General features: G+C 41.2%; 1 protein-coding gene across 5 annotated transcripts in view; it reads left to right on the plus strand.

Moving 5' to 3' along the window:
- Positions 1-24605, plus strand: part of DOCK10 (dedicator of cytokinesis 10) — a 262401-nt gene extending 237796 nt beyond the window's left edge. For all 5 annotated transcript variants that reach the window (XM_040639806.1, XM_040639813.1, XM_040639809.1 and 2 more), the window contains exons 46-56: positions 1133-1190; positions 1517-1615; positions 4228-4334; positions 6082-6204; positions 6341-6454; positions 13615-13761; positions 16141-16351; positions 17482-17672; positions 19570-19670; positions 19823-19961; positions 23855-24605. In XM_040639806.1, the coding sequence (XP_040495740.1) occupies positions 1133-1190; positions 1517-1615; positions 4228-4334; positions 6082-6204; positions 6341-6454; positions 13615-13761; positions 16141-16351; positions 17482-17672; positions 19570-19670; positions 19823-19961; positions 23855-23965 (1401 nt within the window). In that variant the 3' untranslated portion in view covers positions 23966-24605. The remainder of the gene's footprint in view (positions 1-1132; positions 1191-1516; positions 1616-4227; positions 4335-6081; positions 6205-6340; positions 6455-13614; positions 13762-16140; positions 16352-17481; positions 17673-19569; positions 19671-19822; positions 19962-23854) is intronic.
- The last annotated feature ends 872 nt before the right edge of the window (positions 24606-25477 follow it).

The raw sequence follows: 25477 nt of genomic DNA on the forward strand, positions 1-25477 counted from the left end.
GGTGGATTTTTATGCAGCAATTCATGGCCCCAAGTGGTTTCAGGATACCAAATGGGAAACTTGTGCCTTACTCTCAGAAATATGCCCCTTTGGCGGCACCTGGGTGGCACAGCGGTTAAGCGTCTGCCTTCGGCTCAGGGCATGATCCCGGCATTACGGGATCGAGCCCCACATCAGGCTCCTCCACTATGAGCCTGCTTCTTCCTCTCCCACTCCCCCTGCTTGTGTTCCCTCTCTCGCTGGCTGTCTCTATCTCTGTCGAATAAATAAATAAAATCTTAAAAAAAAAAAAAAAGAAATATGCCCCTTTGGAGAAGACATTAATTTGTCTGGGATAGTCCTAACACCTGAAGTTCTTCTAAACGCATGTGAGGGATCCTGGGATAGAAATAGAGCCAATCAGAAACTGCAGTTGGAGACAATTGGATGGGACAAGAATGAGAAACTCCAGGTCCCTTGGACGGCCCAGAAAATGGAGAAATAACTCCACAACCTTCAAAGGGAAAAGCTGAAGTCATTTGGACCCTTCAGCAGGTCAAGTTCTAGTACGTGTTCAGCAATGTTCAGGACTTTTCAGTAGATGTGAGAGAACAATAAAATCACCATATAGTCTGGTTGGCGGGAGCACACCTGTTACATTAGGCCACACTATTTAATTAAGTACCACCTTGTGAGGCGACCATCTTAAAGGCAGTAGATATTCCAATGGGGCCATTACTGGAAGGAGAAAAGCCAAGAAGGTAACTTAATTTTACTCCTAATTTAGATCTCGATGCTATAGCTTGTAGTTTTAACAAGAGAAGAGAACTGTGGATTTAAAAATACATTCATTAGACTTAGATATTAAGGAAAGGAGGTAATTCTATTGAAAAATTCTCCAGGTCAGCTCATTCACCCACTTGACGACTACACCCAGATAAACACAAACAAAAATGCCCAAATATGTGTTTTATTCTTGATTATGAACTTTTTGGAAATCAAATCAATTCTTGTTTTTGATTCATTCATTAAAAGGATTCCTCCACACATTCTCACATGGAATACTGACTCACCTTGGAAGATTCGTCCTGATTAGATGAATAGTAAAATCGACACTGTGCCTTCCTCTGAAACCCTTTTCTTTTTATTGTAGGCTGCTATGTGCTACATCCATATAGCTGCCCTCATTGCGGAATACCTGAAAAGAAAGGGTAAGATGGCTGTGTGCAGGGAGAGAAGTCTAGAAGTTGACATGTTGAAACCTAAATTAAAATTAACTTATTAATTTTAGGTTGTATTAATCTCAGTTATGTTTTGTTAAGTTACGTTAATTTTCACAGATATTTCTAATTATACTGTACTTATAAATTTTAGCTCTCTTGTGCCATTATCATGTTTATTTTTTGGACAAAAAGGCTAACTGGTCAACCTCTTAGTTCAAAATGAGAATGTTTCATTGGTAACGATTAATAGTCTCATAAGCTTGTATTAACACCAACATGTAGCAATGTCTTAACCTCATCTTGCACTACCATAGGTTACTGGAAAATGGAAAAGATTTGCACACCATCCCTGCTCCCGGAGGATATCCACCCCTGTGATAGCTACCCATTACTAACAGCTCCTGGTGGAGGAAGTGAGTGGCCTAACTCTCCCGCATAAACTCCTTTACCCCCATGGAACAGTGCAGAGGAAATTATGTTGCTGCTTAAAGTCTTCTTTGATGAAACTCTTAAATGTTTACTTGGAAGCAAAAACTGTCTCAGAACTTCATAACTCACGCTGTAAAAGCTTGAAGCTCCTACCATTACTAAATCTACCCAAATTTATGAAGTTTAGAACTGAAAAGTTCTCAGCACATAAAATTGCATCTTATCCAATATTTAGGATTATGAGTCATGGCCATATTTGCTACCAATCTGCATACTAGTTTGCCCTTAGGATTTTATTCTAAAATTGTTTAAAATTGCAAGAAAAATCTATTTTAATTTTGGAATCTAATAAGATGACTCATTTGAAACAAGGAATGCCAAAAATATATATGCAGGACTCTATAATCAACATGTTCCATTTACTTTTTTAAAAGCATTAACTGATTCAGACAATATGCAACACATAATAATTTACAGTACTGACTTCCTTTAATTAAGAATATGTCATCTTTAAAGTTTGATGAAAGATTTTGTGACAATAACTAAAGAATTACTCTTTGTGAAACATTTGGCAATATAGCTAATCTATTTAACCTGTTTTCCCTTGCAAAAGTTTGTTCAAACCCAAAGGTTATGGCCTGGGGTCTATTTCCTAATGCTCTCTTAACTTTCAAAATGTAGTGGAAAGCTCAGTGTATGAAAAACAGAAACGAATCTTTAGATACTAAGATCAAAATAACTGAATGAAAGGTAAATGGACTTTAGTTACAGTATTTTGGAAACATAATTAATCCCTTATTCTTTTAAACATGCATATATTTTCTGAAGAATCTCAGTGGACTTTGCAAAAAGGCATTTGAACCAAATGACCAAAGTGAACTGTGAGACAGAGGTCACTTGTTTGAGGAGGAGACCAGACCTGGCATCAGGGCTTGTGTCAATGCTAAAATTCAGGAATCTTCCTGCTTATTTCCACACTTACCATTTAGCTTCATTTTTATATGCACGTCATTGAACTCATCACTGTTTTGTCTAACGTACCCTTCTTCCCCATCTATTTTGTATCATAATCAGACACTGTACAGCTCCATAAAGATGATTTCAAATTCTAACAGAAAACAAAATTTAAAAACCCTGATAAAACTAAGGGTCTGTTTGAGAAATTGTGGAAACTTACATCCCAAAATATTGTGTGAACCTTTAATATTCAAAAAATGTTAAATACCCATTTCCAGACCTAAGGTAACATTGGACACTAACATACCCATTGAAAAAAGAATATATTTGCTTAGTAAACTCTAAGGAAGGTGATTTTTTATGATGCATTAACATATATTTATACCCATTGGCATATATCTAAAGTCCTCAATATACTTTTATATTATGGTGTTTCTAAGTTAGAGGAAAAAGGATCCCTTCAGTACAATGTGCACATAATTAAGACTATAGGCAAATATAAGCAACTCCAGAAAGTACAACTGTAATAAAAATCATCATTCTGCAAAAAAATATATGGTGACTTTCTTTGCTATATATCCCTGCTAATCAATTGTCACATATTTTAATATATGTTTAATTACAGAAGGAATATTATTATTTTAAAAAGTAGGAAAGTAGAATTTTTAATGCAAGGATTAGATTGCAACAACTATTCTAGTTATAATTTCAAGTATGTTTGAGGAGTGATCGTTTAGTGACATAGCCCATGAGCTGATAATTAAAAATGGAGACATCTCACAAAAGTATTAGCTATAATTTTAAAAGCACTTGCTCAGTATGTATGGGCCCGCACAGGGCTCTACACTGGCAATATCTCGATTAGTTGCCAGTAATGAGTCTTTGAGTTAGGTGCTGTTATGGCCTCCTGTTTTCAAGTGAGAAAACCAAGAGAAATGATACAACCCAACCCAGGGTGCACGGTTAGCTTGTGATGGGGCCAAAGTTCAAGGGCTGGTCGGTCACTCCAAGCTGTGCTCCTGACTGCTCAAATTCTCCACTCTTCAGTTCCAGTCTCTCCTCTCGGGGCATTGCCCATGATCAACTGTCTTTATATATTATCTGTAGAGCCAGATCTTTTTTTTCTATTTTTTTTAATCTTGGTAGCCATGGTGCTAGGAAAAATTAAGGAAGTTTCTAGATTAGTGCAAAAGAGTGAAAATTGGCAAGGAGTGAGTGTTGTTTCCATAATACACTGACCATACCAGGTGTTTTCTCAAATATTAATGTTTTGAATCCCTTCAACCATCCTTTAAGATAGATAGTAACATCTTCAGTTTAACAAATGGGGCGAAGCAGGCTCAAAAACTCTGGCTAAACTAGGACATTGGAACCTTGTCTATCTACAAATTCTGTATTCTGTCCATAATTCCATGCCAGCTTCTAAAAGAAAATGTGTCACCTGAAAATTGATACAAAATTAGAAAACGAGGTCATTGGTTGCCCTGAGAGAGAATATTTATCAACAGTCATTATCTACCCATCTCATTGACTATGTGAGTTTTATTTACCACTTGTAACATCATAAAGAAACACATTATCTATGCCAAACAGGATCTGGCTCAAATAATAATGTCGCATTTTGCTTGGTCCTCTCAAGGCATGTTTTCTATGGGCTGGCCAGCTTTTCTGAGCATCACACCAAATATTAAAGAAGAAGGAGCAATGAAAGAAGATTCGGGAATGCAAGACACACCATACAATGAGGTTAGATCCATATAATCTCGTGTACAGTAACTGCCTAAAAAGATGCATTGAATTATTACATTAAGCTAAATATGGAAGAGAAAATCTTATTCAGAAATCACATAAAATTACTGTAGAATAGGACTTAGGCTAAATGAAAGGCAGGCTAAAATTAATCTGAGATTAATGATCTCAAATTCCATTGATAAAGCATAATTTTCAATGAATATTTAAACTAAACTTCACTTCTCTAAGATGGACCCAAATATATAATGTCTGCTCTTCTATAAGATATGAAATCATTGGTCGTTTGGTAAACATCATAAGGGATGCTGAAAATTTTGTGAGCTGATCACAACTTTTTTTTTTTAATGCATTAGAAAGTTGTAAATACACTTGAACAGAAAGGTTCACTAGTTTCTGCAAAAAACATTTTGATTTGCAAATCATGGTTATTGTGCATTAATCAAAAGAAGTTGTCTATTGGCAATTACATAGCAATAATTCTGATAAAGAAAACAGAGCTCCCTCATCAAGTAAATAAAATATTTCATAAGCTAATTGTTTAAATCTTAATGTTACATAGATTTAAAAAAGGGTTGCAGAAAGAAAGTTTTGGGTGGATTTTAATTAAATTTTATATATGGTTTATATGAATTTAGTATACCTTGCGGATAAACAGTAAATGCAACTACATATTTACATTAACTATTTCAAATAACGTTTAAGAATCTCTTCTTCAAAGATGTTCAAAAGATTTAATAATATTATCCACTTGCTTAAGTGAGTATATAATTTGATTTAGCTGAATATTTATTAAACCACTAGTATATGTGAGGCGTTGAGGATGGAGGACAAAGATAAATAAGACCTGATGCTGACTTTCAAAGAGCTTAGAATCTTGAGAAGGACAAACTTTTTTCAGGATGGAGAGTAGCCAGTTTAAGACCCAACAACTACAAATCTAGGCAATTAAAGGGGAACAACTTTATAAGTGACAGTGGTTGGGATGCAGATGGATGAGACATATATGAAAGCTCTCCAGACTTTTGCACTGGGTCTTGGCACTGATGGGACTTGAAGGTGCCAAATGAGAAAATAAGGTTCTTATAGGTGCAGCCGCAACACCAGTAAATGTGTGGAGGTGCAAAAGTATTCTGAGAGTGGAGTGGTACAGGATGGTGTAACCAAAGTGCAAAGTCAGTGACAAGTGGAGTGGGAGGGGGGCACTGAAAGGGGGGTTGGTGCCTGATCATGGCGCTCCTTCAATGCCATGCTGGAGAGTTTGGATGGCCATTCAGAGACACTGGAGTTTCTACAAAGGTTTAGGGCAGTGGAGAGCTCGTGATCAGATTTACATTTTAGAAAGAAAGATTCCTAGAGAACAGCACATAGGATGGGCAAGAGTGGAAAGCAGATTACTAGGAGACCACTATGGGGTCTGGAAGAGAAGGAACAGGGGTTTGATCTAAGGCAGTGACCATGGAAATGGAAAGGACTAGACAGAGCTGAAGGCATTTCATAGATTCAAATTAGCAAGCTCGAAGGACTAATTTGGTAATGGAAAGAGAAGAATCCAAGAAGACACCACCATCCCTTCCAGGATGGGTGTAAATACCGTTAACAAAGATAGAGAACACCGAGACCCCACTATAAAGAAAACTGACAGTGTAACAGTTTTGAAAACAAGTTTTCAGGGATGAACCACAATGCGTACACCATGCTTACACATTCGTGTAAAATCTCATTCTTATCTGGGGGATTGCAGAATATCCTGGTGGAGCAGCTCTATATGTGTGTGGAGTTTCTTTGGAAGTCTGAGCGATATGAGCTCATCGCTGATGTCAACAAACCCATCATCGCTGTCTTCGAGAAGCAGAGAGACTTCAAAGTACGTTTTCTGAGGCCAGACCTTGGTCAAAACATCCTGCTTTAAATTGGTGAATTACTTACAATTTTCAAAAGGGGCAACTCCCTGTTTTTTTATCAGCATCACCTTCATGAAACCCTTTGATTTATGATTTCAGAAACTATCAGACCTCTACTACGACATTCACCGATCATACCTAAAAGTTGCAGAGGTGGTCAACTCAGAGAAGCGGCTGTTTGGTCGCTACTATCGTGTAGCGTTTTATGGGCAGGTAAGTTCACCAGAAGCTACGTGGCCTCTACATTCTGTTAAACAATGAAACTTTGTCTTTCATTCTCTATGAAACATCAGACTCCACACGCCAAGGGATTGAGAGGATGTGGGTATGTCTGGGTATATTTCAGGGTTTTTCTGGATGCGAGGGTCGTATGTCTGTCCATAGGAATGTAGTGAACTAGGGAACAAACGGGCAGAGAAATCCAGGGGTCTTCATACAGATCAAGTTAAACCAGTGATTTATAACTTCTTGGAGAAAGAGAGAATTTCTTTTTCAGCATCCTCTTCTTCCCAGTTAACGCTAAATATCTAATTATAGTTTCACGTCCTATGTTAAAGTGAAATTAAATTGAACATGTTTTGAGAAATGAAATTCACAGCACTCTGGGAAATAAAGAATTCCTAGGGGCTCCACCCTGTCAAAGCTCTTTGACTTTACAATCATGCATTTTCTTTCCTCCTCCTTCTAAACTACCACTGATTCCAGGCACAACACCGTATGTTACTTTTTTCCCCGTATTGTAGGTCAGTACAACTGTCGAGTTATCTTTCCCAGCTTCCCACCTTAGCAGTGAACCAGCATTATAATATTAGCGAGCCATAGTATTAGCCGGAAAACTAAGTGAACATCTTCTATATTAATTATGAATGTCTCTGAGCAGCACTTTGAGTGGAGCAAACCCAGGCCCCATCCCGCTTCCTTTCAAGAAGACTTACAACACGATTACATTGCAGCGGGCATGCCTGGGACTCTGACTTGTGGGCATGAACATTCCACCCTTTTATTTTCATAGCTGGAATGACTCTGCCCTCTCGTTTCCTTTCCTTCCCTCCCCTCACATAAGGCAGCGTTGCCGATAGCTTCTTTTTCTCCTCGGAATCTTCGAAGGCTGCGGCTGAAGAAGTCAAATCCAGCATGGTCATTCTCGATTGTTTGCCATTAAAGTCTTTTGAAAAACATCTATTTTCCCCTAATCGCCAAAGGCAGCTTTAAAGCTAACTTTTGAACTAATAAAGATTAGCTGCTCTCTACCTGGAAAGAGAAGGGGTCACCCACTAACCACTTAGCATGAACGAATTAATCCAACTCAGACTTTCCTCCCTGCGCAGCCGCACCGGGATTGAGGAGATAGCCAAAGCGGGTGGAGAGGGTCCATAGATACAAACTAAATGTAGACATGTGTGGGGTCACAGGAAGAGAATCGGGTGATAGCATACATTGCGGGGAGAAAATGGGGGGATCTGCAGAGGGAGGAGGAGGAGGGAGATAAGGGAATGATATCTTGAGTATCGTGAAGAAAAGAAGCAATATTTAACCTTGGTGAAACATTAGCAAGAAAAATGGCAGAACACCCCATTGGGAAGGGAATGTGGGCATTAAGGGATGGCAGGGGGGAAAGACAGTGTTTTCAGGGAATGGCCACAAGCTAACTGAGCCCCAGAGAAGTGACACACAAGATGGGTTCTCAGCTAGCCAAGATTCGAATTTACAGCCTTCAGGCAATCCTTCCAATGGAAAAGTAATAAGCGGCCATGAATAGTCCGGTCTTGAAAGCGAGATTGCCCACCGGACGGTTTCTCCAGCCAGTCTCTAGTATAGGGACCCTAAACAGGTGGGAACAAACCCTGCTGCTCTCCTACCAGATTTTAATGCAGATGTTTACTCTTTTCTTCTTTTCGTCTTGATGGTTCCAGGCTGTGGTAAGTTTTCTCTCCCTCTCCCTTTGCATGCTCTAATAGCCCTCACACTTCCCTCCGTATGGTTGTACTGAAACTTAACTTTTCGTGTGTAAATCAACATTTGGAACAAAGCTGAGATTATCCTGCTTCCCTTTGTTTTGGAGTCATCCCGCATTTCTTGAACTAAATTGTGTTTATTCCAGTTATCTGAATTACAAAAATGTATCATTCACTTTTCACGTATGTTGTCATTCTCCACAAAGGTAAATGTGGTTTAAAAGCCTGCATAAACACATGTGCGCTTGTGCGCACACCCAGATAAATACGAGCGCCATACGTTTGCAGGACGTATAGAATAGGCTTAGCAGTAGAGATTGTCTGCTCGTTTTAGACCACTGGGAAGGGCAGCTGATTCAGTAGGGCACAGTGGGCAGATTTTTAGAAGTTGGAGTGGTGGCTGTTGATGGACACCTTCCTAGGCTCCTGAAAGGACCTTGCTCCTTTCCACATAAGCATTGTGGAGAAACAGAGCTCTCTGTGGTGGCGAGCTCCGAGCTTTCTCGGCGTGATGGTCTTAATGCTCAACGCAAAAGATGACCAGTGGACTAGGGCACATTAAGTCTCCTTAGAAAGAAGTGATGTAAGAAATTCTGGAAAGCCAGCAGACGCAGACATAACATGCCAGCGCCTAGAGCTCTGTGACACAGAATTTTCTTCCCTTTGCGAACCATGTAAAAGTGCCTGTATTCAATCATTTTCTACCTACAAAAAATGATTCACCACAATTCAACATAATTATGGCTGATTAAGCTGGAAAGACAAATTCCTTCATTATCCACACGTTGTCTGTCCACATTCAGCTCTGCTCATCTGACCACTACATACTTTTTTGTAATTCTTTAAGCCCTCCCCATGTCCATACCAGGATTTTTCTACCTTCATTTATAAAATGGGGGTCTTGGGTCTCTAACTCACCTACTAAAAGAATACTTGAAAACCCTTGTACTAAATAGACTTGGGGGGGCAGGGGGAAGAACTGGGAAGAGCTACTTTCAAATGACCTAACTTTGTTCTTTTTGCAGATTTCTCAATAATGTGTGCTGATCGCGCACTTGGCATTTTTTTTTACATGCCGCCAGCATTCTCGATTGTCTTTTATTAAAAATTCCAACCTAAGCTTAAAAGTGTTTTGTTAAGTCTGCAGACCTGAGTACAAGCCTAGGCATGGTACTTTATAAGCTCAAACCCCAGCCGCCTTTGAACAAAAACCAACAAGGGTCATCTTGATACACAGCCATTTAGAGCCTCAGTCATCAAATGAAATTCAAATAGCTGTCCCAGGACAGCAAATGGAGAATGTGAACTATTGTATTCAACAGGAGCGGACAGTGCACATCACTTTAAACTTGATGATAAAGAAATACCAACTGGATTTGAACATTTCCCTGAACGTGGGCAGAATGAAGATTCCAAAGATCTAAGATAAAGTCTTAACTACTTGATTACCATAATCCCCATAGTCAGAAATAATTTCTTTTTCATGATGGTACTTTATGTCTCTGTAAAATTCATCTTTTAATATCCAAATTGGCATGCCTCGCAATCATGTTGCAAAGATTATGGGAATATAATATGCAGTAGGCTCTTTGCCTCCACAAGGCCTTTGGGTAAATATTTTAGTGTCCCGTGTGGATAGTGCTTTCATTACATAGTATTGGCTAGAGTAGCTAATATTATGTCTGCAACGAGCCAGACAACAGAAAACAAGTTGGAAACTGTTCTTTCATGGCAGGAGCTTTAAAAATGCAAGTCTTGCCTAGCATGAATTTTCTAATGTGACACCTGGCATCACTGACTATGGAAATAACTTTACACAGAGCAGCCTATATACAGCACCCTCCAAAGTGTCCCTAAAGTATTCATTTCCAGAGTAATGAAACAACTGTAGTGATCAAACATCAGCTGTAATCAATGAAATACTTAGGCTCTGATATTTAGCATGTGAGGAAGCAAGTGAAGGCCCATTGCATAACTTAAACATCAGATGCTCCCAGAATGAATAATTGAAAGGCTGGGGGAAATTTTCTTTTGTTGATCAAAGGATATAGAGTCCATGATTCTCAGACATGCCATGGGTGTAGATGTATCTCAGAACCTTGATAGAAAAGAGATGAAGGGGAGGAGGGAAGGTGCATGTGCAGTTTAAAAAAAAAAAAAAAAACCCTCTCCATTCTGGGTTGTGATACATCCCTCTGGCTCCCCACCTATCTGAAAGTCATTGATATAAAATATATTTTTTAATGCATATAATAAGTATACAAAATATGTATAGAAAGAAAGGTTTATATTTATATTCTTGTAGCTTCTCTTCTCTTAATACTTAGCCCATTGTTAATACTTTCTGACCCACATTTTTACACAAGGTTCCTCTTTGGATGCATTCCTTTGTTTGTGAATTTTGAATTACTTAAGTATAATGGCAGGCGCACTTGTATTTGACATCCCAATAATGATACAGGGGCATTGCAAAAACCTGCAAAAACATCTAAGAAGGAGTCAAAGAGTCAATGATTTCAGTTGTCAGTTTACTGAAGCCCATTTTTATCATAACTTATTGCCTTCCAGTTCCATAATCTACGCATGTTAACTCTACTGATTCAAAGTCTTTGTTTAACTAGAATGTGTACTAATTCCAAATGACGACTGATCAGAACATTTATCACATTGTACAATGACATTTAGAAAATCAAACTAGCGCGGGAAATGCACGTTTCCCATTGCTTTGAAATGCAGCCTACTCACAACCTTGGGGCTAAAGCAAAACAGAAACTGCCCCTGCATTTTCATCACCTGGGTCCCTAGTTATAAATCATTTATTTCATAGAGCTGAAATTGAAAACTTCCTTAAGACAAAGTCCCGTGGCTCAGTGGGCTAGGCTTTGATAGTTTCCCTGGGTAAAAGGTAGGCGCGCTTTCCAAATATGTTCAGAGCTGCCATTGATCTGACTCCAAAAGCTCTCATACGATCCCTGGAAGACAGCCGATTAAATTTTTAATTCTGCTGCTCCAATCTCCTTTCTCCTTATTTCAGAAAATAGTCCCAACAGGTTGATATTTCCAAGCCACATAGATAAATAATCACAATTTCTTTCTGATCAATCAGTTACCAAAATACTGAAATCAACATCAATAGACCTTTTATAATAAGGAAAACTGTAGTGTCCGTGCAAGAGAAGCTGAAGGTATGTATTTTTAAGCGCTCAAAACTCAGGAAAGCTGTTTTCCCCACACGTTACAGAGCTCAAATTGCTCTACTGACACAGAAGTTTCTTCTTTATTTCTGCTCTCCTCGTCACAGCTAACACACACCAAGGGTCTATTGTGTACCAGGCACTGTTCTTGGGGCCTCCCACTAAATTTCTGAGTCTGTACTATTTCCCATCCTCCAGATCAAGGAGGAGGGATGAAAGAAAGTCACAGGTCATGACCAAGGCCACGCGGTCATAGTTATGACAAGAAAACGCTGCTTCCCACCTCTCCTTTTCTGCTAACCCTGGATTCAGAGATTTGTTAGGGGAGAAAATGCGCAGTGAAATGTCTCTTTGTGCTAGTTTTCACAGCGTGGTGAGAAAATCTTTTCCTGGAACTTGGAGACATTTTTCACATTGAGAAGGAAGCTATAAATGTTGCTAAGGCTCTTGCCCTGTGGGGGTTCTGGTTGATGGCCTCAGAAGCCCCCTCTCTCTCATGTGTCAGTCTGTCAATTTTAGCCACTAACTTCTGACCTTGAATCAGACAAATCTTCACAAAGACAGCAACAGAGAAATCATGGCAGGCTGGAAGTCATGTGGGAACCGAGCCAGACCTCACTTACCCCTACCAAGTCTTGAGGAGTGACAGCGAGCTGCTTTTCATGCTTTCAACACTCCAAGTCACTTTTTAAAGCCGTTAGGGGTTAGGGCACTCCTATATTCGCTGTGTCTGGTCACGCACATTCTCAAAGAAATCGTTCAATAAAAACATCTTGATTAAAATCCGTGGACTCTTTTCCAGTTATACCTGGTGCAAATAGACCCTTTTAAGATATATGCCCTCTGAGAACTATTTCATTCATCTGTTTCTTCATCTGACAAATGTGGAGGGAAGTTCCCCTAAAGACCAGGCACGGTGTTAAACACTGCACGTGCGCTGTTGAACAAAAACCCTTCTCTGCCTTTGAAAAAACCCAAAGTCGATTCGGGAAATGCACAAGGAAACAGGCGACCACCTGCTTAACAAAGCCCGTGCTGGCGAAGGTGCCTTGTTCAATTGCAGCCCACTTAGGGTACGAAGTACACTGCTCACGGTGCTCACGCTACTGGAGGAAAGTGCTTTGCGAGTAGGAAGCCCCATACAGATGAGCGTTGGATCATTATTCTTGGATCACCTCACATGAGCCAAAAAGACAGCATTGGAGGACTTAATGCATGTTTTGGGTTCATATAGTGAATATGTTTTAATCAAAAACAATAAAAACAAAAAAAGTACAGCTAAGATTCTTTCTGTCCTCCAGGATCTTCACCTAGCCCTCAAAACCTGTTTCCATGAGGTAAATTCTGCAGTCAGGAGAAAACCGTATGCGCTTGGGTTCTTAACGCCCGACTTAATCTAGTATTTTGAGGTTACGTATATTCCACAAGAAAGATGTATTTGTGTCTCTTCAAAAAGAAGGAGTTTTGAAGACCGCCTCCCTGAGTTAGCCTCAAATAATGGAATCCTACCTTCCCCCGGTTTCAGATCAGACAACTACAATTAGTAGAGGCTAAACCCTCCTCACACCTATGGCATAAAAATGATGGCATGGTTATTATTTTCAATCCCAATGCTAGTTTTGCAAGAATGTAAAAGATCTATTAGTAAAATCAACTGAGTGGTGAAATTGCATATGGTTGCCTCTGAAGACATTATTTTTAAAATAGCGGTATTGGGAGTGTACCAGATGTCATTTCTGTGATGACAACAATCCAAAGTATGATGGCTTTGCACCCACCATGATTTGGGATGCACCTCAACACATACCTTTCGATACCTTTACGAGACACGCAGAGTTTCCTATGCTAGTTTCAAAGACGTGCAGAAGACCTTATTTTAAAAGGCCAAAACTGACTCCAGATTCTGTGTTCTACCCCAGGCTGCCACATGAGGGCATTCTTCTCCCAAAATATATGCAAGTAGGTCTGACAGTTGATTTCTCCAAACATGAAAATATGTGTAAGATTATCTCATAAGGGTCTTCGGCCTGGTCGAGAGTGTTTCATTAATGACTGATTCTAACATGATATTTTGTTTTCTTTACTTGACATTTTTTCTGTGAATTTTATAGGGTGCTAGTCAATGGCTTGGATGACAACGAAAGACTGGATGTATTTGTTTTGCTTGTGATTTGCAATCCAAGTTCCCTAATAAAGTTGGTGGTTCGTTATGTCTCTCCCATAGGGCTTTTTTGAAGAGGAGGAAGGTAAAGAGTATATTTATAAAGAGCCTAAACTGACGGGCCTCTCTGAGATTTCCCAAAGACTGCTCAAGCTCTATGCAGATAAATTCGGAGCAGACAATGTGAAAATAATCCAGGATTCCAACAAGGTAAAGGAAAATCAGTATTCATGCAAATGTAAGGCATTGACTTAATTTTTTTATTTTTTAACGATATTTGTTAAAGTTTTCGTTCTCTGCCTGACTGTGCAAAGTAAACCACCTCAACTATTTTGGATGTTTTGCTTGTTTGTTTATTGGTGGGTTGATTGATTTTTTTTTTTCTTTTTGTCAATAACGTTATACATGTTTATTCGAGTAACTTTTAGGTAGTCTTAGAAACAATTTACTAAATTCTCTACTTCTGCCATAGGTTATTTGCATTTGAATAACAATCTAAGGGTTAAAGCGATTGGGCCCAATGGCGGAGTTGGAGGAAACCCAGCAAAACGTAGTTATTTGGTCATGGAGGTCTTCAGGAGTCATACCAATTTTGAAATCTGTCGTCTATGACAGTGGCAGACTTGAATTAACCTGCGAACATTCATTTTACTTCCTCATGGCTCCATGAAGCAAGTGTTTACATCCTCTCATTGGATTACTCAGAATCTTCTAATATGCTTTCATTCATTTAGCCAACTTTTATCAAGCGCCTACTGCATGCCAGGCCCAGAACTAGGAGCTGGGACACATGGAGTCCCTTCCTTGCAGAACTCAAGGTTCACATGGGGTTAAGAAGGGAAGGATACGGGGCGCCTGGGTGGCTCAGCCGGTTAAGCATCTGCCTTGGGCTCAGGTCATGATCCCAGTCTTGGGAGCCTGTTTCTCCCTCTTCCTCTGCCCCCCCCCCCACAATGTGTTGTCTCTCACTCATTCTGCTCTCTCTCAAATAAATAAATAATCTTTAAAAAGAAGAAGAAGAAGAAGAAGAAGAAGAAGAGGAGGAGGAGGAGGAGGAGGAGGAGGAGGAGGAGGAGAAAGATACATGCAAACAGTTAATTAAATAGAGTCCAGTGAAGTACCACGGGAGACATGGTCCAAATCACACGGAAGAAGCTCAGGCCTCCCTGAACAGCTCATTCTTGGCTGGGCAATGCTCCACAGAGGAAGAATGTTTGCTCTGGGAATTGCAGAGTGAGAAGGTGTTTGCTGGAAGCAAAGGGCATTCTGAGAAGCCCAGCACAGGCGATGCCACGGAGGAATGAAAGGGGAGGTGTGTTTGGAGTGTGGCAGGTCTGAGAAACACAGGTTGGAGAGAAGAGGGTGACAGAGCGAGCGAGCTGGAAAAGCTGGTTTGTGCTCAAGTGTATAGGCTGCTCCTAGGCCACAAAGGAAAGGTCTTTTTCCTCTGTCCTCTTTTACGTAATTCGTATTGGAAGCGGTCTGGGCCTGAGACCGCTGGATCTGGGCTAAGTTGTGACGATGTGCTCATCATTCTCCCCGTTAGCTGGAAAGGTACACTCTCCTTCCCGGTGAAGGTGGACAGAGCTGGAACCACCCTCACAGTGGCTCTCCTAATTAGGAAGCACAGAGTTGCTAGTGGGATGAGAAAAATGTCGAACTTGGTGTCAGACCACGGGAGTCTTCATTCCACCAGAAGACCACCGATCAGCTGGTGATCCCTCTTGGAGAAACTGGGTGGCCACTCTGAATCTCCTTTCTTTTTGTTTTTTGTTTTTTTAATCTGTAGAGTGGTTGCAATTATCTTACAGTGTAATTTTAGAAGCATTACCAAATTCTCGAGCTTCCTCAAATCTCTGGAATCGGATAGGCAGCGAGTAGGTAAACAGATGGAGAAAGCTGGAGGAAGTTGGAACATTCTTCCAGAAATCATTAGAAAAGAGGCTGAGACTCATCTCTTCCAACCTTGAAAAACAGCAAGAGCCGTTCCCTGGCTGTTCTTGGGACCCCCAGCCTGCCTTCCTTGCTGTATGAGAAGGCTATTCACCGAAGCAGAGTTAGTAAAGAAACTAGGATGATTTATTGCAGAGAAGAGAAAGAATTAGAGAAACTGAGAATAAAATATTGGCAGTCATGCGGTAGGCTGATCAGTTAATCTCTTAAAGAACCTCCTTCTGCATTACAAGCCCAGAGCCCATGGCCCCAGTCTAGGTACATGGCTGAAGCATAGAGGGACCAAGAGCTGTATTTCTACTCTCAAGAATCTTGTATGCTAGACAAAGGTAGGGACATTCATTACAGAAGAGAAAGAAGATCAAAGATTAGATGATCTTGGGTTTCAAAGATCCTCAGCTACTTGGAGGGCTGGCTCCACTCCCACCTCTGCAGCCATCTTGACCACGGTCCAGCCACTTCCCCTTCCTCTTGCTTCAGTTCACGCAGCTCTGAGATGATCCCATCGCCTGTCTTTTCCCAAGGGGGCAGGGACAGGCCCCTGGCATGCCAGCTGGGGGAATGCAGAGCTTCCTGCTTGCTTCCAGGAGCACTTGGAACTCACCACTCCTTCTTCTGCCATATGTGTTAATCCAGGTAAACCCCAAGGATTTGGACCCCAAATATGCCTACATCCAGGTGACCTATGTCACGCCGTTCTTTGAGGAAAAGGAAATAGAAGACCGGAAGACGGATTTTGAAATGCACCACAACATCAACCGCTTCGTCTTCGAGACGCCCTTCACGCTGTCGGGCAAGAAGCACGGCGGGGTGGAGGAGCAGTGCAAGCGGCGCACAATCCTGACCAGTAAGCGCGGCGCCATGCCGACCCTTCTCTCCGGGACTTAGTGGCTCTCGCGGTGTTTCCTGCCGGGAAGAAGCGCCGCCTCCCCCTCCCTCGGGAAGTCAATCAGAAGAGAAATTCTCAGTAGGGTTACTTTATGCACCTCTTCCCTGTAGACGTTCAGGCCGTCAAGGGCATGGTGTCCGTGTCCTGGGAAAGGCACTCTGAGCTTCCCCCTGCTCTCTCCCTGAGCCCGCCCCCAGTTACTTCAGGGTTAGCAGCTCTCAGAATTGTGTGCTTTGGGGTCAGCTTCTAAACCACTCTAGAATTCAGGCTCCTCGTCTGTAAACTGAAGGCAGGGGATGACCTCCCACGTCCCTTCCAGTACCGTCTAGATCTGTTCTATGAGCTACTCATCCTTTCAGGTATTCAGCAAACATGCCATGAAGGCCCACGAGGTGCTGAGCACTCTTTTGGGAATTTAAATAAATGAACCACGAGTCTTGCCCTCAAGGGGGTCACAGTCTGGTAGGAGAAAGCCAAGTAAAGCAAGAAATCCAGGTGAGCATAGCACGAGAAAGAAAATGGGAATGCACGCCAGGGGCTCCTAAGGCAGACGGAGGAGAAAGACGCGCAAAGGTATTCCGGACAAATCTTGAGACGTGAGCAGTCCTGGATGGCGCCTGAATAGCAGTGACCCAAATTATAGGAAACATTCATCTTCAGTAAACTTTTCCAGAACTTTTATCATCAAAAAAATTAGAACAAAGCTATTATATGCTATGGAGTATACATTTAAGCATTGTTTAGTGTGGTTTAGTATAGTTTTTATTTGAATTATAAGTTGGGAGGGGGAAGCTATAATCTTTCCAGTGTTTCAAGACTCTGAAGGCCTTAACCCAGCCCACAGGAGAAGGACTTGTTGGCTGGCCAAGTATGGAAGAGCATGCCAGGAGACAGTAGCTGGGCCCAAAGCAAAGAGATGTCCCACACCATGGTACACCACAGAAAAATAACTCACACAGAAACCATGCAGGGTGGAAGGTACATGAGTAAAAATAAAAAAAAATCAAAAAATCGTCTGGACCTTCAGGGGCGCTCCAGACTCTTCACTAACCCTCAACCTTTACTTTCTCTGCATTGCTTTTGTGCAGCGAGTCACTTGTTCCCATATGTGAAGAAGAGAATACAAGTCATAAGCCAGTCAAGCACAGAACTGAATCCTATCGAAGTGGCGATTGATGAGATGTCCAAAAAAGTTTCTGAGCTTAACCAGCTTTGCACGATGGACGAGGTGGACATGATCAGACTGCAGCTCAAAGTCCAAGGAAGCGTCAGCGTGAAGGTAGGCACGGCCAGAGCGGAGACGCACTTGGTATAAAGTGGAACCTGGTATAGAACACCCTAGAAATTTTTTACAAAGGGGATAAAAGACACTTTTCTCTGTGTGATACCATCCAGCAATTTTATCTGAGTCTTTAAAATTTTGTTTCGCTGTAAATACGCATGGATGGTGGCAAACACCCGGAGATAAACCTTTTTTTTAATTTTAGCCGAAATAAAATTTCTTCTTCCTCAATCCTCCTTTCCCGTCTTCTCTGGGTAAACTATGTTCTATATTCTAAAATCTAACCAATGAATTAATTAATGAATAATAAACGTGGCTCTCTCATAAATATCTGTCAGTAAGAGCCTTATGAACATGTCCCAAAACAAATTTTTTAAAAATGTGTAATAGTTCATAAGATGTGTGTTGGTATTTATCTATCAGAGGCCTGAGAAGAAGCAGATGGCCTGCTCGCAGTGGATGACTAAAGAAAATAGAACAGACTATTTGCAAAAGCATAAGCAGTATTTAGGAAAACCAACAAGGTGGGCGCAGGCACTAGCAAGAATGTTACCCCCTAGATCTGAAGACTGAGGGGAGAGAAGAGTGAACGGAAGCAGAGAGAGAAAGCTGGGAAAGCCAGTTGCTGAGACAGACAGACGTGCCTCTGCTAGATAGAGGACCACAAGGAGGAAACCCTGGGGCCAAAAAAGACCCTGACCAGGTGGGACTAGGGAGAGACAGGTGAGGCACTCACCTTGGGCACAGAATTTAAGTGGGCATCAAAAAACTCAGTACCCAAGATAAGATAGTATTAATGCAGTATTGTTAAAATAAAAAACTGATGCCAAAAATGTATAATGAACTAAGTGTTCACATTTGAGATAAAGGCAGGCCATGTGGAACTACATTGGAGCCCAAGGCAAAAGGAAAAATCAGTAATGCTCATCCTGATATTAACCTGCTCTCCGCTTCCCCACCTACCTCCCATCTGTGTCACCCATGGCTGACTCAAAATAGTAATAATAATAAATCTTTTAAAGCCAGAAGGCGAAAGAACCATTGCTATACTCCAGACAGCAGCTTCCCTCAGCGCACAGCTGTGTCAAGGGAAGTGGACATTGGGTGATCTGGAGAAGCAAAGGAGAGCACCCGTAACGTTTACTCGTTCTACCATGCTGGCGATCCCTCACCCGCAGGGGCATGTGAAGACAGCTCCAATACAGTATTAGCTGCCTTCTTCTGTGACCTTATTCCTTCCAAGCCCCACAGTTCACAGTAAAAGGCTATAAACACTAAAGAGTATGGACTCCTTCACCAGTGTGAGCCCACTCATGTGTGTGCTCGTGAACGGGACCCGGCATTGTGCGTTCATTCAGCAAATCTGATAAACGCATCCTCCGGCCAGAATCTAGGCCAGACTGTCAGGTGGAATGAGGTCAAACAGTGTTTCCCAGGGCGGGGCATACGCCACCATGACCGTGGAATGTCTCTTCTTAATAGTTCAGTGTTTCCTGTGATGTGAATAGAAAAAAAAATAATAAGTAGCACATCAGACATTTGATTTCACAGATGTTAAAATTAAATGTATTTCAGTAAGTAAAAATGAGTCTAGTTGCCAAAGATAGTGAGAAAATAATGGGGCAAGCCAAGGGCAGCTATGACAAAAATGTGAAACGTTGGGCAAGTGACAGTTGCGGAGGTGGCCGTGGAGTACGGCACTCAGGTGCATCCTTCGGGAGCTTACTGACCACTGACTTGGGGGACGGCAGAGAAGACAGCACATCAGTAGGTCACTGGGCTCTGCGAGAGGATTTGGGTGCTGTGTGATTGGTGCCGCTCCTTCTAGTGGTGGAGAAGGCGCCATCCAAGGAGGAGATGGGATGGTCCAAGCCAATTCTCTTCTCCCCAATAGGTTAATGCTGGGCCAATGGCCTACGCACGAGCTTTTCTTGAAGAAACCAATGCGAAGAGATACCCTGACAACCAAGTAAAACTTTTGAAGGAAATCTTCAGGTAAGTTTTTCTGTGTGGGAATGTTCTGGAGCTCCTTCAGGCAAGAGCCACCTGACCACACCTCCTCCAGGGAGCAGAGTCTCTCCGCAGCCTGACTTGGAGCCGCCACTCTCTACGGCTGATTGGTAATTTGCTTTTTGCTGTCACTAAAGGCAATTTGCAGATGCGTGCGGGCAGGCCCTAGATGTGAACGAGCGGCTCATCAAGGAGGACCAGCTGGAGTACCAGGAGGAGCTGAGGTCCCATTATAAGGACATGCTCAGTGAGCTCTCCACAGTCATGAATGAGCAGGTAAGGCTTGGCTTGAGCTGGCCCGCGCCGCCGGTTCAAAGAACTGTCCATTCTATCCCCCATGGCAGAAGGACTGTAAATGTCCCTTTTCTTACATGAACACCATAAGCACTGAGTTGCTCACTTCTCCACGTACAACACCCCTTGCCTCTCAAAGCAGAGATCAAGTTGGGGGAAAAAATCTATAGGAAAAAAAAAAAAAAAGATTGAGAACCCAGGTAATTTCCAAAGTTTGCAGGTATGTTTATCCACACCATATAAGCAGTTGGCTTTCTAGAATATATGGAACCTTTTAGACACCAAGGAACACTGCGTGACGTTCTACTAGGTTTGCTGCCATTCCTGTCACCCCTGATGTAGGACCTCACAGCGCCCTGGCTGTGAGATGGAATTCCACAGTTCTGCCACCAGGGGTCTCTGCTCCATACTCAGGAAGAACTCGAGGTCTAGGGTCATGGCTTGGTAAGGTCAAGACTGCATCTACAGAGGCTGGGAATTCCTGAAGATGTGCAGAATTGGGTAAAACTTAATCCTCTACCCCACCAGCAAGTCATCCATGCATCCAGCATGTTCTGTAAGGCTGTGCACAAAATCTGGATATTCATTAATCAGAGAATCAAGGGGTCGAAAGCCAAGTGCCACTCTTTGGCTTCCCAGCATCCATCAACTCTCACACTCAACCTGGACATCTTACTACCCCATGGTCTCCTCCAGGAGTTAGATGTGCTTTTTACAGAATCACTGAGCAGGAAAATTTGAATAATCTCCTAACAGTGCCTGGTGCATAGTAGCCACTCATTAAAAGTTAGTTCCCCTTCGTTTCTTTAAACGGCCTAACACTATCAACGCTATTCACAAAGCATGATATGTATCGCATGAATATTTTCTTCCAAGTGCATTTCTCATTTTTTGTTTCTTTTCCATCTCCTTTTACCCACATTTTAAACTCTCCCAAGTAGCTAGAGGAAGAAATTGGCTAATTGATTTAAGTTGGAGATCATTAATCTCCCTGGATAGGGTTCCTCAGTGAGGGATTATCATTAGTGGTTTGGGATTATAAAGGGGTGATGGGAATTAAAAACTCAAGAGAGATGCCTCGATTGCATGGGGGTAATCCTAAATCTGAGAGTGAAACAAGAAGAACAAACAGTGGATCTTACATTGGGAAAAGGTGGTGAAGAAATGCTTGTTTCGAGCTATAAATTGCATCTGACCTTGAAACTTCGGGCAAAAATGCTTTTCTCTTTTTTTCCTGGCAGCTCTGTCGCGGTCCGTGTCTGTACAGCTTCTGTTCCTCTGTGTCTAGTATTTCCCTCAGTACTATAAGCAAAAGTGGTATGTTTTTCATTCCTTATGTCTACCCTGTCCTTTGTGACCTTCTGGTCTGCCTGTCTTTTCCTAGTTGTTCACATTCCCCCAGACACCTCCGTAGTGGCTAGTGTTCTCTGAGTGTTTATTTAGTTAGAACAACGTTATTTCCATTTCGAGATAGGCTGATATGAAGAAAAAAGCTTGCCGATTAAAGTTAAAAGCTTACCTTTTATTTTTTTTTAAGTAGGCTCCATGCCCAGTATGGGGCTTTAACTCACAACCTTGTGATTGAGAGTTGCATGCTCTACCAACTGAGCCAACCAGACACCCCAACAACTCAGCTTTTAAAAAGAAAATTCATACTCTACCAATCTGTAAAATATATTTGAGGTCAATTGTATCCAAAACAAAGATTCAGTGTACCTCAAATTGCAACAACAAAAAACAAAACAACAACAATAACAAAAATCTTTTGCACAAAGGTTAGAACCAGCTGATTAGGAGGACAGAAAAGTATTTCTTCTCCGGGAAACCTGTACTAAAAGAAGCAAAGTTTGACTTTGCGCTTCCTGGAAACTGATGCAAAGAAAAGAAACGGACGGATTGCACAGAACTTATTATTCAGTAAAAGAAACAGATCTGTTGGCGAGCAAGATAAACGTTCTCCTCGTCCGGGGGATTTGTCACATTGGTATTTATATGTGAGACCATGACAACACACATGAAGCCTTCAAAAAAGTTTTCCTTAAGATAATTTGCTCTATTAAATGGGCATTCCAATTTCTACTTTAGATTAAAATGAGAACAAAGTATTAACTTCCAGCTCTGTAAAAGAGATTCCAGAGGAGAAACTAGTTAATAATCATCAGTCGTAAGTATAAATTGTCCATAACAAAACTACAAGATATCTAGAGTGAAGTTAGCTATTTTCATGACAACCATTGATAAGTGTTATTCGTTGGTTGTAATGAACAATTTCCTGAAATCAGAAAGAGCTAGCCAGTGATTAAGATCTGCAAAGTCCCTAGAATTTTTAAAAATGGGTGTTTTCTCAGTTCAGATTTACAACAACAACAAACAAGTATTTGCTGTTTTTCTCAATTTTTTTAATGAAAAGGCATCTGGCCATATGATTGGGTTCAAACTCTAGGGCAGGGAAGGGTGGGCAGACTTTAGCATATTCTTGTAATGCATGAACAAACCATAATCTGTAATGCATGAATTCATTCACATACCTTTATACTCATGACATGTTCTGGAAGAAAAATTACATATATAGTTACAGTGAACTTTAAAAAATAGAGATAGTGTTAGAATAGATAGACAGACATAGAAATTTTAAAAAATAATAGGAATAGAATTAATACAATTCATTCCAAGAGTGTCCAGAATAGTCTTAGCTAAGAGGGTATCCTGAAGCCCCTTCTTAGTGAAAGAAACTTCAGTATACAGAAAGAGATGGAATAGGATAAAGCGGATGCTAGTGTGTAAAATGGAGATATTGGGATGAAGCAGCTGGGGCTGCCAAAGTGGCAGGGAGACAACAACTACCTTTGTAGACAGCCAGGATGCCACATTGTTTTGTAAGTAGCCAAAAAACATAAAAGCTTCCTTTGATGGAGGCCAAAGTGATGCATGGAAGTAACTGGATGAAACATAAATATAAGATGATCATTTGGCATCTGTTTCAGCACTGATGATGATAGCATGGTAAACTCAACATCAATAACGAATCTCAAATATAAAATACAGAGAAAGGAACATCCACTCTGTTACGGTGCCAGGCAGGCAAGATGCAAAGGCATATTGCTCTGGGAGTTTCAGATACTCTATGGACACATCATTTCCCAAATTATTTAAGCAGAACTTGTGGCATTGATCATAAGGAGAATTTATTGGCAGTATAAGATACCAGATGCTTGGTGCTCTGTGCAGACAGAAGTGTTAATCTGTCTTGGAAGAGGGTTAAAGCTAAACCATAGTAATATGTCAAGTAAGTGGAAAAACCTTCATAACTAGAAATTTGAAATATTCATTAAGTCTCTTCTTTACAGAGATACATTTTAGAGGTGCCTGGGGTTTCTACTATTGTTATCGTATTTACATATCATTATTTGCACAGATCTGACAGGAAGATATTATTTAGGCACATTAATATTATTTTCAAAGTAAAATCAGGTCAAGGTGTATTTTTTCTTCTATTTCCATTAATGCAAACATTTAAATGAGCTTTCTCAGGTGTTTCCCTTGTTTGGCATTTTGACAGTATAAAGTGTAAACTTTTAGAATAAAATGAAATTCTGGAATTATTCAGATACAACCATAAAGTCATTATGTATACATTTATATCTGATAGTTGAACGGTATTGTGAAGCTAATTTAAATCTTGCCAAAGTGCTTCTGGCATGGGCTTGGAGAAAATTCCAGGACCACTCCGATCAGCTCGTTTTCAACAGCTCACAGTGCCCCTATGGGGAAGAAAAAAAGTCACTGTTCTGGGTTTTAATTTTGTGCTTGGCAGTATTAACATGAACTTCTCTATTTTGGTTTTGTTTTGTCGTGTTGTGTTGCGTCCTGTGAAGATTACGTACAGGGACGACCCATCAAAGCGCGGATCGGAGCGAACCAGCCCTCCAGTAGTTAGCGGGGCGGCTCTGCCCACCGTCTCCATCTCAGCCAGTGAGGAAGTTTGAGGAGGGGTCTGCTGCGTCAGACACGCCTCGAAGGGAACCTTCTGAATTTGCAGCTCATCTCCGGGAAGAGAAAGATTTAATTTATTCGAAGTTTTTATAGTGTTAATATTTTTTTTTTACCTCGCTAGCTTGAGAATTTTGCCAGCCTCCGTTTTTGCACATTTCTTATGATTTGTTTGGTTTTTTTTTTTTCTTGAGCAGCGTTGATCAAGCCAAGCTGAATATTTGCCATGAAATTTCAGTGAATGTGTAGCTCAAAAGCAAACGCTAAGTTTGCCGTCAGTTACAATATGTTCAATGCCAAGTCCTAGTACACATATTTTAAAGGTCAAAGTGAATGTTTTTGTAACATTTAAGCACATTTCAAATGTAAATAGAAGATTGTAAAATATATGGTTTTTACCAAATTTAAAAGAACCTTTTTAGTTAATACTTATGACAGTGCTAAAATTGTATGAATAACATTTCAGATACCGTTATATTAAAATATTTGTGTATGTGTACAAAAGTGTTGATAAATACTAATCTTTAAAGTTTGTGGAGTTCCTTTATTTGTAATATATGTGCTCTTAAAAGCAATGGGATGTGAAATTATGTAAGTATTTTGTTATTAATAGAAATAAAAAATACAGTTACTTTGCATTTGGCTCCCTCTTGAAGAGTGGGTGAGTGGCCACTAAAAGTGGCTCCTCGGGCTGGACGTCTGCTGCATGCAGTCCTACACTCACCGCGTATGGTGCCTCTTCAAGAGGTGAGGAAAAGGACTCCGCCCTCAGCTGGAAGGTTCCTCCAAAGGTCAACGAGACAGGTCAGAGGCTTCCGGGTCTACATGAGTAGGATGATTGGGGAAGATAGAATGAATCAGAGTCTTGAGGGTTGTGGTATTTAATAGGGCTGCTCACAGATATTCCATATAAACTTGTGGCAGGGATTGCATGTTCCTGCCTCTTTTGAAGTTAGACTTGGCTATGTCACTTGCTTTCGAAATGTGAGCAGAAGTGACATGTGTCATTTTCAGGCAGATACTTAAAAGCCAGTAAGTGGTTCTGCCGAATCCCTTCAAGGAAGCACTCACCCTGAAATGAAGCCTCCGTCAGCCTGAGTCCCCGAGTGACCACAGTGAGCAGACACACACACACACCCCACCACCACCACCGCTCCCCACTAATCTTGTCGAACACAGAGGCTGAGTAAAAAGTACATTTGGTTGTATTAAGGTCCCAGGATTCAGGGATTGTTTATTACTACAGCACGTGAGCTCATCCTGGGTGAATTGTGACCGATGTGCAACCATGTTCGGGAACCACTAAGACATTCTGCCTCCTCCCCCAGCCACCGCTCTGCCCCAGCCAACACCACAGCAGTGCAGCTGAACCGAGCTCCAGATGCAGAAAGCAAGCTCGGGAACAGCATTTCTATTCACCCTCAGCAGCCATTCCAAAGCCACTCCAATTAGGAGACTTTGGCTGAGTTCATTTTTCTCCTTCAAAAGTCCAATTGCCGGTGTCCACA

The sequence above is a fragment of the Ursus maritimus genome, unplaced genomic scaffold (genome assembly GCF_017311325.1).
Source record: "Ursus maritimus isolate PB19 unplaced genomic scaffold, ASM1731132v1 scaffold_1, whole genome shotgun sequence".
Lineage (NCBI taxonomy): Eukaryota > Metazoa > Chordata > Mammalia > Carnivora > Ursidae > Ursus > Ursus maritimus.